This window comes from Apteryx rowi, unplaced genomic scaffold (genome assembly GCF_003343035.1).
Source record: "Apteryx rowi isolate R43461 unplaced genomic scaffold, aptRow1 scaffold_31, whole genome shotgun sequence".
In the NCBI taxonomy this organism is placed as follows: Eukaryota; Metazoa; Chordata; class Aves; order Apterygiformes; family Apterygidae; genus Apteryx; species Apteryx rowi.
The window spans coordinates 3,594,261-3,616,179 of record NW_020449530.1 but is presented as its reverse complement, the minus strand read 5'-3'; the positions used below and the strand labels follow the sequence as shown (position 1 = coordinate 3,616,179).

The 21,919-nt window shown below is 47.9% G+C and overlaps 1 protein-coding gene across 1 annotated transcript in view; it reads right to left on the bottom strand.

Annotated features, from left to right (window-relative positions):
- LOC112968282 (sodium- and chloride-dependent GABA transporter 1-like) overlaps window positions 1-21,919 on the bottom strand; it is a 49,995-nt gene that overhangs the window by 21,632 nt on the left and 6,444 nt on the right. Inside the window, exons 3-5 of the mRNA XM_026070367.1 lie at window positions 21,422-21,442; window positions 19,144-19,249; window positions 4,660-5,006 (exon numbers count right to left, since the gene is read on the bottom strand). Coding sequence (XP_025926152.1) covers window positions 4,660-5,006; window positions 19,144-19,193 — 397 coding nt within the window. The 5' untranslated portion in view covers window positions 19,194-19,249; window positions 21,422-21,442. The remainder of the gene's footprint in view (window positions 1-4,659; window positions 5,007-19,143; window positions 19,250-21,421; window positions 21,443-21,919) is intronic.

Sequence of the window (21,919 nt, the reverse complement as noted above, 5' to 3'; positions counted from 1 at the left end):
AAAGGCCATACATGTTGATGTCATCCTGACTTCTAGGAGGTGGGACAGAGCTCATTTTCCAGATTTCTAGGGCATATTCTGGAGCATGCCATCATCTCTGAGGAGGACAAGCTGTAGCAGAAGATCCTGGCTGAGCAGAGAGCAGGAACTTTCAATTTGCTCACAAGCAGCTGGCAATGTCTGGGATGGCACTGATCTCTGCATCAGCAGGGGGGAGATGGTCTGTCAGTTTGAGTCATCTTCTTCAGATATTAATGGGAAAGCAAACATCAAGCCAGCAAGTAAAGTGACCCAGCAGAGCYGCAGCTCAGCTTGTGGGCCAGCAGGGCTGAGCTTCCTCAGCTAATCTCTGCAGTGAGAAAGCAGAGTGGTGCAGCTGGGGCCGCCAGCTCGGGGGCACCCAGCTGAGTATGCCTGCTTGCCAAATGGGCAGCTGAGCCCAGCCGGGAGAGGCTGGCACCYGCTGGTGGCACAGGAGTCCTCAGCAGGCACCATGCAACAGGAGCTGGCAGCAGGCAGCAGGGAGAAAACATGCTCTAGGCCAGCAGCTTGATGACCATCAGCCTGAATTGCAAGCTGGCAAAAAAAACAAACAGGCTCTCAGCTTCAACAGCAGCCTTKCATGGAGGAGCAAGCAACTTCAAGTGACACTGCGGGAAAAGTGCTGCCCACTCCATGTCCATTACAGCGCTCTTGTCAGCGACAGCGGCCTGCAAGGCAGAGGTGAGGTCCAGTCCCTCAGAAAATGTTGCAGGGAGCCAGAGCCAGCTCCAGACCTCCGGGCCACTGATACTGTCTAGTTACCATTTTGCCTCGTTGCAGAGTTTGGAGACTGAGCTAAACAGCGATCACAGTGTTCAGCTCATTTCCATGCAAGCACCTGATGAAGTCTGGCCACTGCCCTGACAATCCTGCATTTTTTTTGTGTGCAGCAGGCCAGGGAAGTTTGTAGGTGAAAGGTTTTATTGGACTATTGAGAAAAAGAAAAAAAAAAGAAAAACTTTTGGATCCAGGTCATTCATCCTGGCTTGACAAAGATCCTGTAGAATAGAGGAAAAACTGCAAACCAGACTGCAGCCTTGAACTGTTGCCAATGGCAAGCCACTCTAGTGGGCCAGGTCCCTGAGTGGGCACCGATAACACGCTCAGATGCTGAGCAGCCAGAGTTGAAACTAGCTTGGGAATTTGTACAGAAAATTAGTACGCCAGATCYGTTTCAATTCCTGGCCCTGTCACAAATGATATTGTTTTTGACCCTGGCTCAGTCCAAACCTCCATGCAAATGCCATGTGCCAAACAGATAATAGCACTTGTCCATCTTGTCTGCTCAGAGCACGGGCTGCTGGGAGCAGGGAAAGATCATACAGCTCCTAGTACTTGCTGTGCAGCCCCAAATCTATCTGGAGTCTCCAGCTCCTAATGCCATACAGCAAGGAATAGTAATTAATTCTTGTAACAGCAAACACTGCCCACGAATTAGAAGTTGAGCATTACAGGCAGTTACATGACTTTGGTCAGAGCCTCAAAGTGTAAAYGCAAAGTGCACACTGCTTATTTAAAGAAATGTTCCTCTCTCAAGTAATTCAATTTCCGGATCTCATAGGCAATTTTTAGCACCTACTGAACCAATTTAGAGCCCTGTAAAATCCCGTTGCCATCAAAAGGCTTGCACGAGGTTAGAAATCAGTGTAGAGGCTGGAGCATTAGTCATAGCTGGGCCCATTCGGCTCTGTGCAGAGCCAGCACAGAGCCCAGGCGTCACTTCTGGGTAAAGMCTGCTCCGAGCAGCGGATAGGCCTTGCGCGGGGCCGCCGTACCCAGGGCAAATATCTCCTAATTACATGCTCGACTACAATGCAGAGCAAATCAGCCGCGAGCTGATACAATGTGACAGCGGTAAGCGAAACGACAATATTTCCATTCAGTTCAATTTGCCTGTGCGTAATGGAAGCAGCCCATGCCGCTGCGCTCCGAGCCGCGCGCGTGCAGGGCGCTATAATTAGCATCCCACCCGCAGTCTGCTCCGCTCTGGAGGTGCCTCCGTTGGGGCAGCGCGAGGATGTGACCACCAAATTGCGAATCAGACCCTGTCTGGCCCTTCCTCRCCGCTTTGGATCGGCTCGGAGTGACGCTTTCATGCGTCAGTGCTCCTGCCTGTCTCAGACATCAGCAGCCTCCRCTCGTGGCTTGGCATTGCTGGCTGCAGAAACAGCCAGAGCAGATGGGGGCTAGAGGAGCGCGCGATGCAGACTGTCGCGCAACGCAGGGCTTTTGAGTGCAGCCAGGCACAAATCCCCTTGCTTCATCTGTCCAGTGTTTTCACTAACAGCCCGCTGACCCCTCTACGCGCCTGCAACTGCCAGGTCAGAGATCGCCCTGTGTTGCGTGGCTAATGCTAATAATAGCACTCTGCACTGCTACAGCACATCCATCTTAGGATCTCAGCTAGCTTTGCAAATAGGATTTATTTTAGCTTCGAAACAGCCTTCATCTAATTATAGGTATCATCATCCCCACCTCTGTGTGTGAAGAGATTGAGCCATGAACAGAGCTGATACGGTTTGCTTGAGATCACACAGCAATCACAGAGCAAAGTCTACACTAAAAACCAAGCCTCTCGTGCACCAGTGCTGTGACTTAGCCACGGGGCTAGTTTTGTATGAAGAGGAGTGCCACAGTGAGGGGCCACAACATGGCTTGATAATAGTGGCAAACCAGCGCTGGCCCCGTCAATGGGCAGCCTGGATTCCTACRAGACTCTGACTGACTCCTCCAAACCTCGCCTGGCTCAGCTGCATGCTCACGCCCCTGTACAAAGTGACCCACCAAAATAGAAACTGTCTTGTCAAAATGGATAAGCTGTTAGCCTACATACTGTCCTGCCTCCAGCTGGGATTAGCTCTGCGTGCTTCGGAGAAAGGGGCAAAATCCCCTTAAATGCCGTGGAGCTACATGGGCAGATGGTTGCGTAGGAGCTAGACCTGTCTCTTCTTTCCAAGGGGGAATGAGAAGAGCAAACCTACATGACCTACAACATGGACTGGAGACAGTGGGCTGTGTTTAAGGAGAACTCACGATAGCAAGGGATAAAGGGGATTTGAAGGGGAATTGAAAGAGAGAGAAAAGGTGTCGAGTAGATGAGTGAACAGAGACCCTATGAGCAGCATGAATGAATGTGACACTGGGTAAAGGGATTCTGAGCAACCTATTAGCAAGAGCTAAGAGGGAAGCAAAGAGCAACATGGGAAGACTCACAGACACTACTAAATTTATATATATAGCCTTAAAGGTGAGGAGGAGGAGTCTGGACTCCGCGTGGGAAGTTTAAGAAATGGTTCAAGGAAGTGAGCAGCATTTCATGCAGAGAGAGAAGGTCATGTTAGCAACAGAGCCAAAACCAGTGAGACAGGTGGGCATGGAGGAGAAGAGAGAGCTCTCTGCCCAACTAACATCAAAGCAGGTGCATGTTCCCCTTCACAAAAGCACCTCCCTGCCAAGGATGAAGAAACAGCCTACTTTACAGAGGGTAGCTGAGACACAAGGGTGTATTTTTTGACCTGATCCAAGTCAGGCAGACAGTCTGTAGCTGAGCAGGGAACTGATCTCCCAGATCTCTTGATTTCTAGCCCAGCACTGTTTCCATCTGCCTGCCTTTCTCTGGCCCTGCAAGGGACTGGCAAAGTGTTAGCTAAAGACTGGCAAAGAGGAGATGTAGCGGGGCAAAAAAGGGTCATAAATGCTGCTACTAGTGATCCACAGAGAAGGTCATTGTTACCAACTGCATCATATAGTTACCAAAATCCTTCACCAAGAGCCTYCTCCTCTCATGGACTCAATTTTCCAGTCTTTGCAAAAGAGATTATAACTGGGACCCTTCTCACAGCGCTGTAGTAAGGCAAAGCTCATTTCCGTCYGTAGGACTCCTTGAAAGTCCTCCTACAGTGAAACTACTGCTGCCCAGAAATACAAAACATTGCTACTATTTCTTCCTACCCTCATCTGGGAACCACCTCACACTAATTTTGTATCTGATAAGAGAGTATGGACACACGGGGAGCAGAGACCAGCCTCTATTACAACAGTGAAGAAAGTTAGCTACAGCTCTGCACAAAGACTATTAATACAGATGATGACCCTTATATATGTGTGTGTGCACTCATGATGTATATATTTCTACATGGCCCTGCTATGGTCCATGTGAAGCTTCTAATCAGACATCCTCAGAAATACAAACCAAACTCAAAGGCAAAAATGGTTACCCTTTGAGAACACCCTAGACTGAAGAGAAACCCACTGTTAGCAGATATGACCTGTTTTCCTTGGGAACTTACCAGAATCCAGCTGGGTGCATGCGTACATATGTATACTCTCCTTGTAAAACACGAGGTCCACAGACACTCTTTGTTGTAGCCCTGCAAATTTGGATGGCAGAAGCTTTACAAAACTCAAACTTCTTTTTATATTTCTTATGCTGTTTCTTTCCAATCTGCACTTGCCAGTAAAGCCACAGGCTATGGGAACTAGTCTCCACATGGCTTAACTCACATTACGAGAGATCACTCAGCCAGGAAACCAGCCCCTTAGACTCACAGCAAACGAAAGCCCATTCAAGTAACAAGGTTGTTCAGGGTAGAGCGAGTACAAGCATTCCACTCTCACCTCCTCCGTTCTTGCCACAGAGATATGGGAAGCACCAGACATTGCCCAGCCCAATGGCATAGCCCACACAGGACAGCAAGAAGTCAAATTTCCCCTTCCAGGAACCTCTGTCTGGGATCTCCTCCTTCTTCCTCTTGGTGCTCACAGCCTCTGGGGCGATGCACTCCGACTCCTCCAGGGCTGCTTGCTTCACCTCAGARGGAGAGTTCAGCTCAACAGAAGTGTTGTCCATCTTGCCCATCGTGGCTTTTGTACACAGCTGCTCTTGCTTAGGGGCTGGAAGTGCAGAAATGGCAGCCTCAATCCCAGCCAAGCTCAGATGAAATGGGGAGGGCTGGGCAAAGCTCCTGACAAAAAAGTAAAGGGAGAAATTATCCTCCGTTAGTGTACTGGGCTTAGGGAAGGACCGCACTGGGGCTGAGGTGGACTCATCAGATAGTCTTGCGCATGTCAGAGCAGCCTCTCTGATCCCCACTGCTTTCTCCAGGGATGAAAATAGGATAATTTTGCTCCCTTTGAACAACGAGCCTTGTTCACACAAAGTGCTAACAATGGTTTCAAGCCCGATTATTACCAATGTATAGCAAACCCTTCACCTCTTATCTCATCTCCCCCTTATCCCAACACCTCTTCTGTAAGAAAAGCTGCAGGACAAGTACGCATACAAGGAAGTCATAGCAGTGAACTGCCTGCGGGTGACCACCACAGGGACAGACTATATCTAGCATGTCTGAGTGACAGTGAAGATGAGAGTGCCTGAGGTGTCACATCCCTCAGGTCCAGGGCCCAAAACAGACTGTACAGACCACGGGTCTGCCAGAGAGAGACTGTCCAGCACCAGCAGGTCTATGCCTGGCTGGGGCAGCATAACTTTGCAATGGCACCTCCGATATGGACACAACCCAAATTGGAATCCCTTGCCCTGAAAGAGGGATTCCTGTGAGTGCTTCATGGAAATATCCCAGAGGGCAGTGGAGGTGGGGCTATCGGGGCCATGCAGTGCTCTCTAAGGGGTGGGCATAGCACAACGTAGGGACTGCCCCTTTGGCATGAGGAAACCTCTCATCTGCTTCATGCTTCCTTGTACACCAGGCCATGTGCAATACCGTAATCACCAGGTGATATTCAGGTGATATTCATTACTGAATAGAGGCAGCTTGTGGACCACCGAAATCCCACTAAGTCCTGAGGATTAAGCAGAAGAATCTGACCCAAAATATAAGGAATTTTTCCCTTGACCTGAGGCCCTAAGAAGTGTGTAACCAGTGCACAAAAACAGTTCAGAAAGAAAGAGATAACAGACTGCATTCTCATACCTGTGTATAAAACCATATTGCATTCACATCTCGAAAACTATGTGCAAATCTCCCCCTCACAAAAGTTATTGGAAAGCTAGAAAAGGCACAGAGGAGAGCTAAAAGGATGCTCAAAAGCGTGGAACTTCTCCTCTATGAAGAATGGCTAAAACTCAGATTTATTGTCCTGTAGAAGAGATGACTGACAGAGGTCTATAAATGTATCAGTGTCATAGAAAATATGTTCACTGTTTCTAGCACGAGAACTACAGGGAATTAAATCAAGATAGCAGATGGCAGGAACAAAAAGAGCAAAAGGTGATATTCCACATAATGCATAGCTATACAGTGAAGCTCCCCAGTCCTGAACACTGTGGATCCTGAGATTTTACATGGTTTCAAAAGAAATTCAATGGAAAAAATAATGGAAGAAAAATCAATCAGGGGCTACGCTTAGRAGGCATCCTTACTTCAGAAAAATCCCTGAGCTTCAAGTTGTTGGAGGCTGAGGGAGTATTCTAGGGAAGTCTTACTCCATACGTTTCCTGGTTTTATTCTCTTCCTTCACTGCCTGCCTTTCACAAGTGCTGAAGACAGGATTTGGAGCTAGAATGGCCTTTGATCTCACCTAGTTCTCAGCTCATTTTACACAAGGGTGAATTTAAGCCCCCTTCAAGAGCTATAATGGTGACAGAATTACAATCTTCCAGAAAAGTCTGTTGATGAAAACATTCCCATATGGATGCATATCAAGTGGATATCAGGAAACAAAACAATGCCATGAAGTGGTAGCACACTCAAGCCGTTAAAGCTGGACCTACTTGAGTTACTTACTCTTGTCAGTCTCATCTCATAAGCAAATGGCACCTATTTGTCCTGTGAGAAGCTTGCAAGTATTCATTAACTAACTTTTCTAAAGTGTTCTGAACAGGGCTGGATCTCCTAAGCTCCGGCTGAAGGAGTCAATTCTTACTACAACTGACACTCCATAATTTACAACAGATAGATTTTCTTCCTCAGTAGAATTGTTGTTGAGATTAGAAAAACTGTATCAGTTGTAAAGAAAATGGCTGAACCAGAAGATAACTATAATTTATTCTGATATGCCAGTGGAGAAGCCACAAAACTTCTTGCTGCAGGATAAAGGCTGTAACCGAAGCCCTTACATCTACAAAGGCAGCCYTGAGCCACACTACTCCTTTATAGCTGAAGGGTGGTTACAGGTAAACGCAGAAGTGACAGCACACAAAAGCCCCTTGGTGAGAAGAGCCAGTTTCAAATAGCCCACCACACAGGTGCCAGAAAGAGAGCTTTTCCGGACACCCAAAGCAAAGGCTTTAGTTAATGGATCCTATTTCTGTCCTGCACTCTCCGACAGCACTGTTGCACCAATTCCTGGCTCTTCAGTAAGGCACATAGCAAAAAGATTGTACTGAATGTGTAGGAGGAAAGTAAAATAAAGACAATTTATAAATCAAAACAGAAGAAATAACACCAAAACCCCTGGGAATAATTCAGAGCTGGGCTAAGTCAGGATAATTAGCTATGCCTGGAGACAAATTAGGTTCAGCAGAAGCCATTTTGACTCATTTTTTCTGAGATAAAAAACAGTATGTAAGTTGCTATCTTCAATAGAAAAAAAAATCCTGCTTTTCTTGTGCTCTTTCTTTCTTGCCTTCACAGTTCTCAAGCAATGTTGTAATGAAAGGATCATATCCATAATTCAGGCATTTGGGGTTCAGAGGACAGAGGAGCAGCAGACCATACTGGCATTTTCTTCTTACCTGAGAACCAGGTCTTTCCTTCATCTCCAGCTCTGGAAGAATAAACTCTATTCTGGTGCCAAACACTAACTAGGTTTACAGAAATTTCTCCACAGCCAAGAGACATAACAGAAAAACAGTGAAATGAACCCACTGAAGGTCCAACCTACCTACTGTCCTGTCCCCGACAGTGGTAGAGGGTTAGGCAAGGAATACAGTAACACAAGTATGGGGTGTTGTTTCTCTTAGCATACCCAGCCTCCTGAGCTAGAGATTGCRCCTGCATTTTGGGGTTTAGTAGCATTAGGTGGACTTTTTCCCTGTGACCAAGGACTGTGAGAATCAAAGAGACATCTAGCCCTTGGCATGTCCTCTTTTGCCCTTCCCTTTCCACCGCAGAGCAGGGTGATGCTCAGTGAGGGGCAGAGGAACAGGAAATGTGGCCCACTTTGAGAAAGAGCTGAAAAGCTGCCAGGCTGTGGAAGACCACCATCTCACCATTTAGTATACATCTTCTTCCAGGTGTCTCAGTTGCTCACCAAGTACCAGCACCCAAGAGCAGACAACTTAAAGTCCAACCTCTATCAGGACAGAGGATGCTGTGAAGAGCAGTTGGACAGGGCTGCTCCCAGGGCCCTGCCTTCTAGATAGCCCCGCAGGGCTCAGCAGCCCTGAGAGCTGCCGAACAGCCATGGCAGCAGGGCCCACACACATCCCTCAGCCTGGCTGGGGCCTTGCCCATTCCCTGGACACACAGGAAAAATACCAGGAAAAAGAACAGGCTTTGGCTGCTCCCAGGCTTGGTGTTTGACTCTCATATTTAGAAATGAAAGCAGGCACCAGACAAGTGGTCCTACTGGGACAAAATGCAACAACTGTCTCACTAGGCACATGGATCTCCTTCAGTACAAATGCGGGGCTCTGCTCGGTGCTGACAGCCTACAGAAAGCAGGGTCTGTTCAACAGCTCTTTGTCATGTCACATTATTTGTTCTGAAAAGCACGCAGTACTTCAGGCACAGCAAAAAGCCCAAAGGACTAAAAATGATAATCAATAAGAGCAGAGTTACAAGCTGGAGGTGGGCTGTGCTTTGCAAGGTCCTGAAAACAAGGTCAAAGAGTTTAAACATGACACTGCAGGAGGTTTCTGATTGCAACTTCTTCTAAATACATCATAAACTGAAGCTAGGATTTTCAAAGTAATTGCCGAAAGCTAAGAATGTAAATCCATGGCAGTGAAACAGTGACTTGAGTTTCAAGGAGTCATTTGGAAGGCCTGATCTTCTGCTGTTTAACTCCATAAAAACAATTGCATGGTCCCCAGTGGATGCAGAACTGGGCTGAAGTAGAGACTGGGAAAAAAAAAAATCCTTTGCCTCCTTTTTTGAGGAACTTCACTTAAAATAAGAAAATAGCCCTGAAAATGTATTGCCTCCACTTGAGATGCTGCGGACTGAAACTGTTAACAGCAGTGACCTTTTTGCTTTCCCCTGCCTCAGTGTGAAATATTAACAGTCTCCTCAAATTTGACAGAAACCAAAATTTCAAGGGCATAAAATTGCCTGAAACGAAACAGCAAAATTACATGTGGAAATGCATGTGAAATACACTTTCACACCTCTGCACCTTTTATTTGTCAGTGCTCTAACAACCACACAAATCACTTCTGACCCATGCAGGTAAGAGCCACAATTAGTTTAATTACATGGCGCAGGCTGTTGTTCAGTCAATTAGATTTTTTCCTTCCATGCACACCATTTTAATGACAGACAAGTAGCCCCAAGGCTCTTACTTCTTGTTTAGAGCCCTGACCAGCTGATCAGGCCACAACAGACTCTCTGCTGATTTTCTGCTCATGGCAGAAGCAGCATATGTTTGAGCTTCCTGCATCTGTGAAACCCTTGACATTGCTGAGCTGTTCTCAGGACAAGCAGAGCCTTCAAAAAGCAACGGTGTGCACCATAGATCAAATATGGGTCATCTGAGTGTTTTGCTATGTCTCACGTGAGGAAAAGAAGATGAAGCCAAACACTAGCCTGTGACTGAATAATTGCAAAGCAGTAGTGCAGTGAAGGTGCAGCTAGGTCTGGCCAAAGTATCTCTGGCAAGACTTTTACCAGGATGCTGATGTTTTTGAACAAATGTCTTTTGTAAAGAAAATACTTGCTTTCTTTAGAACAGGGGAAAAAAAATACTGAGTTGGGGTGGGGGGGGCAGGGCAGGAGGGTGTAAGTCTGAAAAAACCCTCAATCATACATTTTTAAAGGAATTTTTTTGAACCTGGGGGTTCTCCCRTCATCCATAAAACACATTCAACAGGAAGGAGAAGAGGGAACTCTGGCACCATGGGTGGGAGGACATCCAGAAACTCCAAAATGTTTGGGGAAAAGCCCCCTCCAGACCCAAACCTGTCCCTGAGTGTACAGCCAAAGCACATACAGGATGCATCTGACTGTGTTCTCCAAAATACCCCCCATCCACCCAGTAGCCCATCTCCTGACTTGGGCAATGCCTGACCCTTCTGAGGAAGATTAAAAACATGCCCGGAAGCCAGACTACATCACAGGGAAAACTCCCTCCCCAATCTCACAAGCTGCCAGCTGAAGATTTGCAGACTGCAACAGCTCCTCACCCCATGCACGATAGGATGGCTGGGGCCAGTGCCCAATGCTCCTCATCCTCCTCCCAACAACAGCAGTGACAGGGAGGGAGCCTCCTCCACATTGGGAGCCCTCCTAGGAGCAGCGCAGGCTGCCACCCTCAGCAGGGTCTCCATATCCAGCTGAGCCAAACAGACAGATCTTGCATTTTGCAAAGCACTCCACACACTGAGGGAAAGGCTGAGACCCACAGCTGCCCAGTCTTTAATCTGTCCTTCCCCTGAAGTGATGTGCCTGCTTGGTTACAAGAGAAATTAGTACTAATAAAGCACATGAGAGGAAAATAAGCCRCCTCTAAGACGAGATGCAGCTGCTGGGTTGCCCTCCATCTCCACCCTCCTTTTCCACTCTCCTGCATGGCATTTGGTTTGCTGAGGTCCACATCTGACCCTTGGCTGTTGCTCAGCTTCCCTGCTCTGCCAGCAGCCCTGCACGACCTGAATCTCTCCAGGTAGTGCTGCAGGTTAGCTCTGGCTGACATCACACCAAAACACTCTCCAGCTAAGGAGGGAGGGGCACGATGCAGAGACAGGCAGTGTTTTATAACTCCTTAGGCAAGCAGGATGCTGAAGCGAGTCCAGAATACATCTAGAGCCCCCCCGTCTGTGAGACTGGAAACCCTCCATCTGTGAGACTTACTGGTGCTGCAGCCCTCAGCCAGGAGCATTGTCCTGCAGCAACTGGAAGGGATGCGGATCTCATGGCTCAGGGAAAACAGAGGGGAAAACCTCTGAGCTTTTGCTTCTGGCTCCAGTCTGCCACCTGGTAACTTTGTCAAGTGACACCTTAATTCTTGCGTTATGTAAACAGAAAGAATTGGGTCAGCTATCCCAATCTCCTCTGTAGCTTTGGAGGCCCACTTAAATATCCTCTAGCTCTTCTTCGTGCAGGGGAAATTCCTGCTCTCCATTGCAGCAGGAGGAAGGTAACTCTCTCTGAAACTCAGAAAATGCAGCTGGAAGCAGCTACAATGCAGATCAGGCCCTGCTCTCTTGCGCATGAGCAGAACTAATGGCTCTCTCCAGCTCGAGAGAGCTGTTTGGAAACTATACTACTATATCTGGAAGTGAAGCAAAATACTAAAGAAGACCTTGGTTCACCTACCACTGTTACTTCTGCCTCGGGTGGCTGGTTCTGTCTCACACTTCTGAGGAAAGCAGTGTTTTTTGTGTGTGTGTGTGTGTGTGTGTGTGTTTTTTTTAATCTGTAGCTGAATGACACAATGTAGCCTCTGTGCTTTTCCTTAGAAGCATTAAACTGTTTTAATGCCCTTATTTAAAGATCATCTCACAGCTATGAATGCCAAAGATGAGCAGCGTGCATCTGCCAAAGACCTTGGCCGTGCTGAAACTCTAATCTCCAACAGTCTTGCACAGAAAAGGACCAGAACAGCTCTGGGTGGGCATAGGAAGGATTTCCCAGAGAGCGGAGAGTGGGCAGAGCCCTTCCTCAGCTCTTGCAGACCACCCAACCTTACCCAGCCTGCCACACCAGCACACAGCCCAGCACCAGGCCACAAGTCACACCAGCCTCCAAGAAAAACATAAGCAGCTACTTGATCCTCTGCTGGCTTCAAGATTGGAAAAAAAAGACAAGTAGCTTAAAGGCATTTGTCTCCATCCTCCCTGGTGAAACTACCGCATTAAAAAGATTAAAGGCCTGTTTCTGCCCATTTAAAATGTGCTGATTAAATTAAGAAACATTTCCCTTTTCATGTATAGTGCAAGCTGGCACACCGGGATGCCAGTTTTACCGTACCAGAAGTTTACACACTTTTACTACTTTGTTCTCTTGCCCCACCTGAAGCAATCCAGCCGTTATTAGCCTGGTTTTCTTATCCAAAGTGTCTATCCATCTGTCTATTCCCAACCCCAGGAACTCTTTGAGCTCACTGGTCAATTCCAACCATATTTGAGAAACGAGCATAGGTCTCAAAGAGATGAAGTATCTTGAGAATGGGGGGCTGGAGAGAGGAGAGAGACTCAAATGAGTGCTGCTACCCTGAAAAGGCAGTGAGATGAGCCCAGCAGTCCCTGCTGTGCATCATGTGCCAGCCGGCGAGTCAGCACAGGGCTAGCTAGGAAGCAGGCAGCTCCCAAGAGGGCAGCTTGGAGACATGGGGGACAGATAGGAGCACTGAGGGTGAGGTGGTTGGAGGGATTTGGGGGAAATGAGAGAGGAAGTGAACATTGTCATAGGGACAGGTAATGAGAGACGGAGTGACAAAGGAAATTATGAAGAGAAAAATAGATGTCTTTAGTTCTGCTGAGAAAAAAAACCCAACTCGCTATTCCTCCTCTAGGACAGAAACTACTGTTTTGCCCATATTTCTTCCATGGTTTTTTTGCACAGACCAGGAATAATGTTTATTGGCTGGAGGAGCTGCCTGTCTTATTCCTTGGTAAGGGACAATCATTTTCCAGGGAGGCTAATGGAAAAACTTCCAGTGACTTCCGTGAGAACAGCACCAGGACAGGAGTGTCTAAAAATGAACACCGAGTGCAAGTTCAGCTGAGCTGTGACACTCAATTTTTGCACTTGCCTTATATCTTCTGTTCTATTCTTACTGCAGCCAAGCATCCTGTTCAGTCGCTGCCACCACCGTCTGGGCCAGCAGTCTCGCTGATCTCCAGCAATTCCTCAGCTCTTCCCCGCAAAGAAGCTGCAGGGTGGCAATTCAGCTATAGATGGTCCAGTGTGATTTACAGCTCTCGCTGGCCTTTACCTTAGCCAATACTGGGCCCCTGAGCTGAGATTTTTAGCTCAAACACTGAGCTTCAGCAGCAGCCTTGGCAGGACCTGGCATTTGCAAAGGCAAGTTTCCCTGTCTGGCGAGGAGTCAAAAGTGCTGTGCATAAGGCATGGCTGTGCTATGAGGGAGGGAGAAGTAGTAATTTTATATATGTAGAGCTGGATTTGATGCATCTCCAGAGACATTTCAGTGGTTATTTGCTGGGTTGTTTTTTTTTAATGAAGTCACAGAACAGAGATCTGGGCAAAATTGGTCTTGCAAAGAAAAATGATGTACTTCACTTGAGAAAGTCACCTTGGACTTTTTAACCACAAATTAATAATGAAAAAATGAATAAAGGAAAAAATGACAAGGAACAAAAACCAAAACAGGTGTGAGAATGATCCAGAAAGTGCAGTTTCCTACATGCCAGGGGAGTCATCTCTCCTCATCTTTCCTAGCAGAGGACTGGCCATGGCGTACATCCCCCTGTGGCCTGGGAGCATAGAGCCGGGGGTGGCTTCACCCACTGTTAGGCASAGGAAGCTGCTGAGCATCTGCCAGGGCACAGTCCATCTGCAAGAGCACAGGTGAGTCGAGGCTGCTCTGCACCTGCCAGCGTCCACTGCTCCTTGAGTGAGAGGAGCAGGTGAAATTCCTGCACTGGCTCAAAAATCTCTGCTCCTCTAGTCAGCTGAAACCACAAAGGGGCAAACAGACGAGAGAGGGAGGAAGCAAAAAACAATCTTTCCCCCTGCCCTTCCTAGACAGGGTCATGGCAGCCACCAAATGCATCAAGAGCCAGGGAGTCTTCAACCATCTCAGTTTAGACCAGGAGCTCTTTCAAAACACGGCACCTCCAAAGCTGCCTGGCATTACTCAAGCACATGTATTCAGCTCTGAGAAAGACCAGAGCCTCATGGCAAAGAGGACAGCAATGTTTTCCTGCTGTAACTCAGGCAAGGCAGAAAGGAAATGTATCCTACTTTCAGATGTCAAACTCTTTGTTCTCCTTCTCCATGAAAATGGAGAGATAGTAACACCCCAGGGCCCTGAGGGTGCTGTGAGGCTCCATTTGTTCATGTGGCTTTTTGGGGGGTGGAAAATACAATATGCCAGAGCCAGCTTCTTTGCAGGAACCATGCACAAGCATTGTTAGCCAGCTGCCCCTTGGCTGAGATGTCCCTGGAAATATTCCAGGAAATGTGCTTATTACCTGGTAAGGACAACTTCCTCCACTGTCTAYGATCAGCCTGCAGCTAATTGGATATTATCTTTTCTACTACTTTAGCACCTTGAGCTTCCTTCTCCTCCCCCTACCGATATTGCAATAAGTGCTATACAGTGGCAGTGAAGGACTAGCTCTTCCCCTAGGGCTTGTGATATCAGTTGACAAGGCAGGGGTCAGAAATGCTGTTGTCTCCATGTCTCAGCTGGAGAACTGAGCCACAGCAACCTGGCAATGAGCTGCCCGAGCTCACATAGAGGTGCTGTAACAGGGATTACCCATGCCCTGACCCTCCAGGGCCTAGCACTGCATCTCCTGTGTGAGCACCACTGGGCTCCACAGAGGAGGACTGCAGCGTCCCATTCATGGGCCCTACAGACACGTCTGTCACCTGCAGCCTGGGATGTTGTTTCCCCAATGAGTGGGACCCAGCACCATGGAGAGGTCCATCCTAAGTACAAGAGTGCCAGTCATTTGCTCCTTGTAGCCATTAAGCTGCCCAAGAAGAAAACACATTTGCAGTTAAATGTCTTACGTCTGATTCTTGTTCTCCCTGGCACACAATCCTGAACTGCAGCAGAGTGTCTCTTGGAAGGAGAGGGTGGAAAAGAGAAAGAGGAGTACTGAAATTAAAACTTGCCTGAGAGCTCCACCAGACACCAGCAGAATCACAGCAAGGACTGCGACCAGCAAGATTTCCACGTTTAGGTGCCTCAATGCCATTTGCTGGTGCTGCTCCAGAGCCTCTCTCATCTCCCTCACCCTGCCTGTCAATATTGGTTTCCTGCAGGGAGCAGAAGTGGCTGCTGTGCACAGGAGGGCAGGGAGCAGGGACCTCCTCAGCCAGCCCTGGAGCACCATGCACAATGTGGTGAATTGTGCCCTTTGGACTTTGAGCAACCTTGAGCCCTTCTGACAGAATGAACCCAGGGATGGGTCCTGAGCACCTCAGGGGCTTTCTGACAGACCAGGAGGTGACAAAGACCTTAGCAGGACTGTTTCAGCTGAAACAGAGTTGAAGAAAGGCCTGCACTGCTCAGTAAGAAATTTAGACTTCTCTCAGCATCTCCCTGTATCCTTTTGCCTGTTGGTCCAGCCCCACTCCTGTTGCCCAAGCTCTTCCCTGTGTCTTAGCCACATGTTTGTCAGTGGCATAGGTTCTCCACTGTGACAGAAAGTGATCCTCACCAGCCCAGGCTACTGCTCAGTGAGAGGGGCATTTTGAAGTGGAGGTTGATGGCTGCAGCATCCCATTTTACACCAAGGGGCATCAAGCTTACTCTGCACAGCAGTATCAGCCAGGACGGATGCTGCCTTCTCAGGTGACTGGCATCTTTCTTGGCCAAGAGGACAATTGAAATACCAGTCACAATGGCAGACAGCAGAAGAAATTTAGGCATAGCAGTGGCATAGCTGAGGGTAAATACAGGCAAAACATGCTCCTACGCTGGGCAGCATGCCTGCTTCACACTGCCTAAACCAAGCACCAGGCTGGCGAGTCTGCCCACTTGGTTGCTCACTTCTACAGCATCCATTGAGAAGTAAAACATCATCCTCCTTTCTTCCTTGTCCTCTGAGGTGCGGAGTCCTACATCTGGTTCAACAAGGATGGAGGAGGGCACAGGACCTGTTAGCAGTGGGCCCTTCTTTGGTCTGCCCCAGACCCGCTTATGGGGACAGGCAACTCTTCTCCCTTCCTTGTTAAAATGTTTTCTTTTCCAGCCACCACCCCAGCACTCAGGTCTCCGTGGCAGGCCGTGGAGGCACTGCCACCAGGACCCGCTCACTCCCAGCAGACGCACCTACCTCCCAGTGCCCGTCAAGGTCCTCCTGGTACGTGGAGCTGCTCAAGGGGCCGCCAGCCCAGGGAGGCACATACTGAAAGGCTTCCACACCCAGGGGAGGTATGAGCCCCTCCTGCCACAGCCCCTGCTCCCTGCGCCTCACCCCGTGCAGCTTCTCATTGCCCGTATCGATGAGGCCTTAATGAGCTTTGAGCTCACGTCCAGTCAAATCAACCCTCTGCATGTCAAGGGGGATATGTGGGGGGGAGGCAGGTTTCCACAGCCACCAGAAAAAAATGCTGCCCGTACAGGTYGCTGGGAGAAAAAAAAAGGCTTCAAGGGCACAGAGGGAGGGCAGGGAGCGAGGGCTCAGGGCCTGGCACTGCATCGTGCTGGGAGGAGGCTGCAGGTGAGCAGGCTGCAAGGAACCACAGCAGTGCCGCTGCAGCAGTGCCTGCAGGGCCAGCTGCAGCAGAATGTGAGGGGCTCTGCTAAAGGCACTGTGTGCCTCTGCCCTCTGCATTTGCAGCTGGGCAGGGGTCTCCCTCTCCTCCACACCCAGAGCTGGCCATAGTCTCACAGAGGATGCAGAGGTCCAGCGCACTGTGCACCAGGGCAAGACAGGTCTCTGTCCATGTGCCTTTGCTTCTCTCAGACGTCAGTCCTTTCTCATGCAGCAATTACACAGGCCCAGGCTTGAGAGAGCTCAGCCCTGCTAAGGGCAAACAGGCTCTGGAGAACTCAACCTGAAGGACACCATGGTGTCCCAGTCAGATGCATTATTGGCTGCGGTTTGGGCTTTGAGGGTGAGAGAGGGAAGGCAGAGGCAGAGATATATGTTTTGTTTGAAGTGCCAGGTCTTGGCCACTAGCCAAAGAAAGGAGCCAAATGTGAAAAAACAGATATCTAATGTGTAAATCCTATTCTTGGCTCTAAAAGGGTTTGCCCGGAATCTTTATTTTCCTTTTCCTTTCTTTCCAGGGCTCAAGAAAATCTGCATCCACTGGGAACATTGAGAAGTCTCTCTCAAAGCAAGTGCAAGGGAACTGACTACTCTGCAAGCACCTCCTCATTAACAGCAGTATTTTCAGAGGCACTGGGGAAGGAGCACAAGTGAATTAAGGTATAATTCTGCTGAGAGATCACCTGCAAAAATGACACCTTTTCACTTAACAGCTCCTCTCTTTGTGTGAATGCAGAGCTAGGTATGCCTAAATTAGTGACAAAAATACATTTAGCAGCTTTCAACGCTGCAGAGACAACACAACCAGTGACCTGGATTTTCTTCATCTTCCTGCCCCCATTAGAGAAGTGTTTGCTTCATCCCAAGCACGGGCACTTGCACCAGCTCTCTGGGTGCCCAGGCAGGCTGGAGGGCACCATGGCACTCCCACACAATTTATTACTCACAATGCAAGACGACCTTGGGGGGGGATCCAGCTCCCCACCAAGTTCCCTCGTTGTGCTTGTGAGCCTGAGAAGAAGCACGTGCTGTTGGTGAGACATAGTACATGCCACTAGCCAGCTGCAAGGAGAAGTGCAGAGTGGCAGGCCTGGGCACACAAACGAATGTAGTCAAGCTACAAGAGCTCAGCAAAATAGAGCCCTTCATATGAGCAGTGCCAGCTGTCCATGCTGCTGCTCTTTCAGCTTTTACTTGTACCTACCCAGGCAGAGCCTAAAAAATGCCGACTCCTCTTGCCTGTCCTTCTCACTGCCACAGGTTGCCACCACTGAAGCAGTCACCCAACGGGAAGGGTTGCCTTTTCCTCAACCATGTCACACAGCCCCAAGGGAAATAGCAAAACCCACCCTCTTTAACGGATCCCACGTGCCCCCTCAGAGCAGAGAATCACACGTCGTAACCCATCACAGTTAAACCTACCACAGCTCATCTGTAGAAGCCCTTAAACCATCTGGATGGGAAGGAAAATATGCTAGCTTAAATCTTTGCYGAGTCCTCCTTGGGCTGTTGTGCATGGTCCCATCCTTGTGCTAGTATCTTTCCAATGAACTTTGTTTAAAAATCATGTTTCAAGCTAAGCAGGCACTAGTGGAGTATGGAAGAGACAGTAAGACCCCTAATAAGATATTTTGGCCATCAGACAAAGAAAAAAGACGTTGGTGCCAGAAGGGCAAGCAAGGCTGAAGAGAGGGAGAATGGAGAGAAAAAAATCCTTCTACTGGGTAAACCCAGGAGGGTCTGAATGCTGAAAGGGAGCACCACAAACAAGCTGCAGGCATCCTGATAAAAAGGCATCTGTTCTGGGTTGGAGCAGATGCTGTAGGTGAGAGTCCCTTTTGAGAATGAGCTGTGGATGCTGGCAGAGACTCCCTGATCCTCTACCAGAGAGCTCTGTGAGCTCGAGTACCTTTTATTTAGCACTTAATAAAATTAAAAGAGAGTTAGACTGCATTTGTCTCAGAAATCTTTCCTTCAGACTCTTGTCTGGGATAGAAAACAGCCAGTGAAGATGCTGTGCTGCCCCCGCTCCCTGCAAAAATCCATTCTGCCTTTAAGTGAGTGCAGCCAGCACTGGACAGGCCTGCGAGCACACAGAGGAGGTGGTGCAGAACAGGAAAACAATTATCGCCCGTCACAGCAGTGGATCTCTGCTGGAGTTACTCCCAACTGAGTCTCTCAGAAGTGAGATTAAGCCTTTGCCCTGTGATTCAAGACTTGCAGCATTTCAGAGAGCTTCTTGACAAATCTTGGGGAAAGCGAGACTCACAGTGGTGGTGTTGTCCCATTTCCCAGGGAATGAAAGGGCACAGCACTGAAATGCACTAGACTGTTTAGGAAGCTTAGCTCTCTCTGTGCTGGCAGGCTTGCTTAGCAGCAGTCTTGTAGGCCCCGGGCCAGAAAAGGTTTTCTTGAGGGTAACACAGTGTTACCAGGTCAGATTTATTTCATCCAACCAAACCAAATTAGAACAGCTATTTGCAAATGGCAGTTTTGGTAGGGAGCTATAGCAAAGCCTCTAGCTTACATTTGTCGAAAGGAATGAAAATTCAGCTACGGACATTTCACAGCTTACTGCTTCCTGATCACTCCACACCTGGTGTTGGTTCATCACTGTTCCTTGTTGGTCTTCAGGTCTCTCTTCAAGCTCTACTGCTGATGTGACACCTATTTAAAAAAAAAATAGGTGAGAGACTGTAGCAGTTTGCTTGCAGAGCAGGTGAGGAGTTGCCAGGTACTGTTCCTGGTCACRCTAGCCATGTAGGTGCAGATGCCCTCATGTGTACATGAACCAGGTGCCACTGCTGGGATGTGTCACCTGCTCTTTCTCATTCTGGGTTAGCCAGACACCAGTCTTTAGGCCCATGACTTGTCCTTCTGAAGTCTGGGCAACTAGTCATACATACACATTTAAGTTTCTTGGGGAAATCATGTTTGAAATCACAGTAGGGAACTAGCCTTTTATAAGCATTTTTATAGTCCTCCACAAGGTCTTAACTGAGGGACACCTAAGAACTGCAGTAGTTAAAATGGAAACACCAGGCTCAGTAGGCAAAATCATCCAGTCCTTTCTTTGGAAACGTCACAGACTATCTCACCACCTCATATACTGCTGGCCTCGACAGAGAGCAGGCCACAAGGCAGCAATTTCCACTGAAGGAGTAAAAAATGAGTTTGAAAGCAACAGACGTTCTTTGTAAAACATTAGTTGTGTGAGTTAGAAACAGAACTATGCAGTGGGTATTGAAGGCACAGGAGAGCAAGGATTCCTCTCAGCATCACTCTAACACAAGCAACCCCTCTCTTTTCCAGAAGAAAGAACCAAGAAAAGAAGAGAGGATGGGGATGTTTCATGCTTGGCTAGAACTAGACATGGACCAGTAAACCCAAATGAATTTGGGAATATGCCTTAGAAGAGAAGCAGAATTTGTTTGAAAGGGTGGGATTTGGAACTGTTCTGTTKGTTGTTGTCCATTAACATTCATGAGACTGAATTTTTATTCACTAGAGTGTTCACAGAAAATGGGAGCTTGGCAGATATTCAGACAAATACGCATTGGCTTGAGTATTTGCATTTGAAGCATTTGGGCTGCCACCTCCAAAGCTTTTGGTGGCTTGGGAAGTCTCCAGCAAAAGAGCCCAACCTCACCATATAATCTGGGTGAGTAAACACAAGTGCAAAGAGTGTTTTCTGAATAGCAGATATTGGATGTGATGACAGCAGAAAAAGCAGCCAAATAATCAGGCTAGCCATCTCTTGGTTTAAAATTCATTTGCAAAAATCATTAGCACAATCATTGCAAAATAAGCAGAGGTATAATCACTCGAGGATAATTTGCAAAGAGTAAGAGGGCTGCACTCATTGAAAAGAGCTGCTACCATCTCTTAGGCTGCCTGGCTCTGACTAAGATTCCCACCAGCTCCCAAGGGAAGCTGAGCTGGCTGGCACTGTAGGTCTGGCAGGCATTGCTTTCTTGAGCCTGCTCTAAAGCATGGCCTTCTCTTAGGCAACCATAGCAATCCTGCCAACCTGCCCTGCAGGCCAAGCTTACTTCCCTCCATCCTTCCTGACTGGCTGGGCTCAGGGTTCAGTCTGGTCTGAGAAGCAAAGCCAAGCCGCCCAAGACACCCTTGCTCAAACAGTGGTCAGTACAGTAAATTTAGGGAAAGCCTGTAAGACAAGGGTRGGTAAAGCATGACAATTCCTGTGCTGAATCCTCCAAGCTTCAGCCCACAAGTGCTCTAGAAAATTGCTAACCTAGAAGGCATATTTAAACTCCCTTGGGGGACTGTGTCCTACGGTTGCTTTGTCAGTAGCGGTCAGGCTGCTAATATTCAGTAAAATAATCATCTCCCAGCCCTTGCTGATCTCTTCTCCCCATGAAAGCTGCCAGAGCCAAGGCTCCTTCCAGTCTTGGCTTTGGACACCTTCTGTGATCTCTCCCGGTTGAACTGGGACCAGTCAGTCCTCTGGCATACAGAGAGGTCTTGCCCCATGCGTTTGTAATTCTTCATGGACCCCCAGCCCCACTCCCAGGGCACTGAGCTTCAAAACATCCCTTCCCTGGAAATCTGGCCAGTAAGTTCCACAGCCAGCAGGTTTATTTACAGCTGCTTTCACCCATTGCTCTTAAAACTACATTTATGCCACTTGCCCCTGCAGCTGCTAGGAGCCCTTGGGAACAATTTCATTTGAAGTTTACTTGTTTCAAAGACAGGGTGTTTTTAAATCACAGCAACAAAAACAAAGAACAACATGGTGGAGGAAGTAAAAACACAAAGAAATATAGCAAGAACAAAACTGAAAATAAAAACAAGAAAAGAAAAGTAATATCCTACCTGGTAGAGATTAAAGGTGACCTGCAAAAGAAAAATAAATCTGGTTGGAACACTTTTATTCAGGACCTCCCTATTCAATTTTTCCCCTGGAATACTCTAGAGACCTGGAGAATGAGTAAGATAATGTTGCTGGAGATATGGCAAGGAAGACTTCATCAGCTGAGAAAAACAGCCAAGTTCTCTGAAGCTCAGCTTTTTTTCTGCTCTTTCTCCTGTGTACATCAGCTTAAMTCATGTGGCTGAGAAACACTTAGGAGAAAAACTGTCTCTGCTAACAACTCACTATCACCATGCTCTCAGTTAGCAGGTAACACAATCCACACTGGAAGGACCAAGCACTCCAGCACAAAATAAAGATCAATCCGACAAGTCCTGAGATGTGTTATGGGAGAAGGGGGGATATTAGGGACTAGAGAAAGAAAAGTCCACTAAAAGAAAATGCGTTTATTCAAAAGAGGTCACAGTAGCATTTTTCCTACCCTTTCTCTAAATGAAGAG